Genomic DNA, 6,000 nt, shown 5'->3' with positions numbered 1-6,000 from the left:
AGGAACTCCTTATTTTTAGACTATTGTGGATCTAGAGTGTAGCCACAGATTTTTTTTTTCCAAGCAGCTTTAATGAAATATAGTTCACATACCATACAATTCACCTACTTAAAGTGTACAATTCAAACGGCTTTTAGTACATTCACAGAGATGTTAGCTGTTTATGTTTTAGAATATCTAGATCATTTTCATCACTTCCAAAAGAAACCCCATACCTTTTACCTGTTAACCCCCAATTACCCTATCCCTCCCAGCCCTAGGCAATCACTAATTACTTTCTGTCTCTAACGATTTGCCTATTCTGAACATTTCCTATAAATTGAATCATACAAAATACATGGTCTTTGTGACTGACTGCTTGCACTTAGCATAATGTTTTCAAGGCTTATCCATGTTGTAGTATGTATCATGGATTTTATTTTGGGTTGTTTTCTGTTTGAAAAACAGTTTTCTCCCCATCTTGTTGTTTTGTCCTTGCCATTAAAAATGCTTTTTTTGAATATCGTATCCTCTGGTAAATCGGTCTCTTTTTAATATTTCCCAGTTAAGCCGCATGGTTCTTGTAGGATTGGGCTGTGCTTTTTTCTGATTTGCCACTTTCATCAGATGAGGAAGTTAAGTTTATGGTCTGCAGTTTCTCAGGATAGATGAATACAGGAGAGAATGTGCCAGACAGGGAAGTTACTGACCCGGGAACTTCTCTCAGGAGTTCTCATCCACTGCCTTAATACTCATAGGAATTTCACTTCAGGTTTAGAATACAAACGATGTCTGTTTCCTGGGAGCTATTTAGCTGGGTTTGGGTATGGTCTTCCCTGGGGTAGGGATTGCCCTTATGTTTCTGTCTGACTGACCTCGGCAAGGCCAAGGGCGCCTATGTTTGAACCTTCTCTTTCCGCCTTATTCATGAAAAGCAACGCCCTTATTCTGGGAATGGAAATTGTCCTTCCCGATTTCCCCATTGACTTCGAGAGCAGGAACCTGAGGTCAGTGATGCATTCCATCCTAGACCGATGGTCAGAGGAGACACAAGGGGATTTTCACCCTTACTAAACATAAGGAACTCGGCTCTGGGAACTTCCGCTTGTAAATCGTAAAGGCTGTGTTTTAGTGTCTAGGTTAAAAATTCAATTTATAAGAGGTGTTCCTATGTTGATGTATTTTTTTTTATGGCTTTGCCTTATCTAGATTGTGAAAGCAACACTTCAAACGTTAATATGCGTAGGGATCTCCTGGGATCTTGTTCAGCCTGTAGATAATGATTCGGTAGGTCTAGGATGACGTTGAAATTCTGGATTTCTGACAGGTTCCTAAGTAGTGCTATTGCTACCCATGGTCGCCTAGACCACACGTCGAGTAACAGGGGCGTGGTAGAGGACTTGTGGGAATAGTGAGGACAAAGACTTGCTTGGGACTGGGCGTTCTGGGGATCTCCCCTTTCTTCCAAAGCAGGGTGTGTGAGGCTGGCCTCTCTATGTGCGCGTACGTGCTCGCTCCCCGCCGCCCCTCCGGGAGTCCTAGCGAGGATGAAGTTGCGTCTGCCTGTTGCTAGGAGACGCGGAGGCGGCGCGGACCAGAGGCTGCGGATCCCAGCGGCCACTCAGAGCTCTGGGGAGCTGGCTAGGGCTGGGGTCGCTGATGGCGGGGCTGGAAGGGTCGGAGCCGCCTGGGATCGGGAATCCAAGCTTTCCTGGCGTCCGAATGCTCGCGTTTGTTACGTAAAATGGTTACGTTTTAGATGGTGACGTAAGGACCTCCATAATCTCCGTGATTTTGCCTCTTGGCCAGTAAAATCTAAAAGACTGCCTGGCTCTTTGAAAAAAGTTTGCCAACCCCAGACATTTCTTACCCCAGTCTTGGAATCAGCCGCTTCCAAAACTCAGTTACTTTTAGTGAGAAATGACAGTTCAGCACTACTAATTAGGTGCTGGGGATGCTCATTGCTACTGGGTTGGTCTTTGTTTCTAGGTTTTTTTATAGAGGACAGAAATGGGGAGAATATATATATATATATATATATATATATATATATACACATATATATATATACAGATTAAATGTTCTGTGAGACAGTTTTTAAGCAGAGGAGCAACATGATCTGATTCACACTTTAAAAAAATTATTTGGATGCCGTAGGGTCTTAGTTGGGGCAGGAGGCACCTTCGTTGAGTCATGTGGGAACTTCGTGGTGGTGCTCGGACTCTGGTTGTGGCTCGGCTGGCTTGGTTGCCCTGCAGCATGTGGTATCTTAGTTCCCGCACCAGGAATCGAACCTGGGTTCCCTGTGCTGCAGGGTGGACTCTCTACAAGTGGACCAGCAGGGAAGTCCCTGATTTACACTTTTGAAAGATCATTGTAATGGGAGAGAATGAACTGTGGGGGCCAAAGAGGAAGCAGGGATACCTGCTAGAACCTTGTTGTTCAGGAAAGAAGTGATGGACAGGAGCTCAAAAATGGTTGGATTCAGGCTATATGTGGAGATTTTACATATATATATATATATATATATATATATTGTTTACTCGCTAAGTCACTGCCAGGCTCCTCCATCCATGGGATTTCCCAGGCAAGAATACTGGAGTGGGTTGCCATTTTCTCCTCCAGGGGATCTTCCTCATTGAGCCACCAGGGAAAGAAAAGACTAACTTCTAAGTTTCTGACCTGCTGCTAGGTAGCTAGTGTTGCCAATTCACTGACCTCCGAAAGCCTGAGGAAGAAGCAGGTCTGTGGAAGGGAAGTCAAGAGTTTGCTTTGGACATAATAAATTTAAGTTTAGATATCCAAGTAGAGATGTAACTCTGGATATAAAAGTCAGAAGTGCAGAAGGAAGATCAGGGCTGTGGCTATAGATTTGGGAGTCATTGGTACACTGGTGCTCCTGGATAAGTTAAGATCGCCTATTGGAAGAGCAGTATGGAGGAGAAGAGAGGAGAGTCATGTCCTGGCCCTGTATTCTGAGGTGCTGGAGGGAAACTTGAGAAAGTGGTGAGAGTCAGGAGGAAAACTGGAAGGAGTGAGGTCATACCAAAGCCTGGAGAAGAGAAGATGATATTCCAGTAGGAGGGAGTGGCCGGTTGCATCAAGTGCTGCTGATGGCTGAGCAAGATGAGAGCAGAGACCTAATGAATGGATTGGGCAAAGTGGGAGAACTTTCAGTGGGATGGAGGGATGGAAGGGCCAATTGGAGTGAGTGAGAAGGGGAGACGAGAAGGCAGAGAAAGGAAATAGAGACAACTTGGGAGTGAGTTTGCAGAAAAAGAGAAGCAGAAAAAAAAGAGTCTGGAAGGGGTTGTGGGCTCTAGGAAATGTATTTATTTTTAAGAACAGCAACATTAAGTCTTTGTATGCACATGGGTGTGATCCAGTACAGAGAAGAAACTGACAAAGCAAGAGAATGAGAGTATTATTGTAGCAGCCAAGTTTTTAAGTACTTGAGGGGATTGAAAAGTTCAGTACAAAGTGTAGCCACAAAGCAAGGACACTTCTTCCATTACAGTAAGATGAGGAGATGTGGATACAAATGCAGTGCATCAAAGGATCTAGGGCTGGGAAATCTAGAGACGACTCATCCTCAGACATCTATTTCCTCATCAGTATGCAGTGAGGTGAAGAGGTGAAATTGCCACCTGGAAAGAGAGAAGATTTACTAAGGAAGTGTGGTAGGATTAACTGGCAGTGTTGGCTGCTCATTTAAGATTTGAGGTCTTTGATTTAAATGGAGACTGATCAGCACAATGGGATTTTCTCCATCCATACTTAGCTGCTCAGGTGCATGCACAGAGCACATAGATTACTGGATGTAGTTAGGGTTGGGATTCTGCTGTCTGAGCGTGATGGAGGGAGGGGGCTGGCATGAGTAAGGTCATTTGCAGGGAAATGGTTGAAATACTGAAACTTGGGCTGTATTTGAGTTCTAAAGGCAATCCATATAGACCCTTATCTTATCTAATAGTCTTAGTTAGTCTCATGTCTCAAATCTTAAAACACAAACCTTAAACAAAGACATAATGATGTATACATGTGGCCCCCCCTCCGTCCTTTGGAAGCTTGGTATTTTAAGGTGGAGAAAAGAGACAAGAGACCATTAGCTTGTTGTTTTTCAGTCGCTAAGTCATGTCCGACTCTGTGACCCCATGGTCTGTAGCATGCCAGGCTCCTCTGTTCTCCACTATTTCCTGGAGTTTGCTTAAATTCATATCCATTGAGTTGGTGTCTATAATATTTTAAAATTATGTTAGATAGCCACAATAGAAGCCAGAAGACAGTGGAAAGGCATTTTTAAAGTGCTTAAAAAGCAAGACAAAACACCTTGTCAACCTGGAATTCCATATACAACCAGTAAAAATCTTTTTTTCTTTTTTTGATGGGACAGTATTTCAAATAAATATCTTCTAAGGATAAAGACAAAAAGAGAGTGTGGGAATTCCCTGGTGGTCCAGTAGTTAGGACTTGACACTTTAACTGTCAGACTTGATCCCTGGTCCAACTGAGATCCCAAAAGCCATGTGGTTTGGCCCAAAAAAAAGAACTTCCTTGGTGGTCCAGTGGTTAAGAATCTGCCTGCCAATGCAGGGGACATGGGTTGCATTCCTGGTCCGGGAATATCCCAACTACTGAAGCCCACACTCCCTCGAGCCTGTGCTCAACAAGAGAAGCCACTGCAATGAGAAGCCTGCACGAGAGTAGCAGAGAGTAGCCCCCAATCGCCACAACTAGAGAAAGCCTGTGCACGATAATGAAGAGCCAGTGCAGCCATAAATCAATAAACATCATAAAAATAAGTAAATATGAGTGGCTCACTGTGCCCAGATCATGCTAGCCCTCTTCACACGTGATTAGTACACAAACCAGAATGAGGAGACTTGAAAGTGCCAGATGGATCAGACACTCAGCTGTTGCATTCTGTCTCCCAGAATCATGAGAAACAAATGTCTTCGAAGCGTCTTTGATGAGCAGAACAAGGTAACAAGGGGAGTGTGTGGCTGACATCACTGACTTAGGGTGGCAGATGCATGCCTGCCAATCCAACTGGAATGTTCACCCTGGCCAGGCTTAGCATATACTCCCCCCTGGACAGGGCTGAAGACACACTCTTGCATTCTTGATCCTTGGTCTTCTCCTTTGCGGACCCCATGCTTCTAGACTCCATGCGTCTTCTGCTGACAGATCTTTTCTTCATATGACACAGTGAATTAGGTTGCGGCGTATCGAGTCAGTTTTCCCATGGCTATTTTCCATGACTTCCTATTTTTTTAAAAAATTATTTATTTTTGGCTGTGCTGGGTTTTTGTTGCTGCACAGGCTTTTCTCAAGTTGCAGCGAGCAGGGGTTACTCTCTAGTTTGGTGCTGAGGCTTCTCATTGAAGTGGCTTCTCTTGTTGCAGAGCATCAGATCTAGGGCACACGGGCTTAAGTAGTTGTGGCTCCCAGGCCCTAGAGCACAGGCTCAGAAGTTGTTGCACAGGGGCTTAGTTGCTCTGTGGCATGTGGGATCTTCCCTGACCAGGGATCAAGCCCGTGTCTCCGGCACTGGCAGACAGATTCTTCACCACTGAGCTACCAGGGAAGCCCTTGCATGACTTCTTAGCCACACCTTTGCATGCCACCTGTAGCAAGAGTCAGAGGTACATAAAATGACCTGTGATTGGGGGCAGGAGGTGCTAAGAAAGTAGAAAAGGTAATGGTAGAGGTAAACAGCCAGTTAAGCACTCAGACTTTAATTCAGACCCTTTTCAGGGTTTCTGGTCTCTGTGGGTCTGTTTGGGTTTTAATTCTGGGAGTTTTCCACGTCTCCCGTTTGCCATTCCCAGCTGGACTTCTGATAGCTCGGGGCGTGGCATTTTTCTGTGCACTCTGTCCTGCGGTGCATCCTTAAGTGAAAGCAAGACCTCTGATGTTGAGTCTTATGGGCTCTTTGCTCACCGTCTCAGCTGCAGCGCCTAGCAGAGCAGTCTTCAGCTGATTGGCGTGTAGAAAAGAGCACAACATCACTATCTTGGC

General features: G+C 44.9%; 1 protein-coding gene across 1 annotated transcript in view; it reads left to right on the top strand.

Annotated features, from left to right (window-relative positions):
• Positions 1-876: 876 nt before the first annotated feature.
• SPATS1 (spermatogenesis associated serine rich 1) overlaps positions 877-6,000 on the top strand; it is a 43,397-nt gene continuing 38,273 nt past the window's right edge. The window contains exons 1-2 of the mRNA XM_055574408.1: positions 877-986; positions 4,914-4,962. Of these exons, the coding sequence (XP_055430383.1) occupies positions 877-986; positions 4,914-4,962 (159 nt within the window). The remainder of the gene's footprint in view (positions 987-4,913; positions 4,963-6,000) is intronic.

The sequence above is a fragment of the Bubalus kerabau genome, chromosome 3 (genome assembly GCF_029407905.1).
Source record: "Bubalus kerabau isolate K-KA32 ecotype Philippines breed swamp buffalo chromosome 3, PCC_UOA_SB_1v2, whole genome shotgun sequence".
Classification (NCBI taxonomy): Eukaryota; Metazoa; Chordata; class Mammalia; order Artiodactyla; family Bovidae; genus Bubalus; species Bubalus kerabau.
The sequence above is the reverse complement of the archived record's forward strand: the minus strand, read 5'-3'. Positions and strand labels throughout refer to the sequence as shown.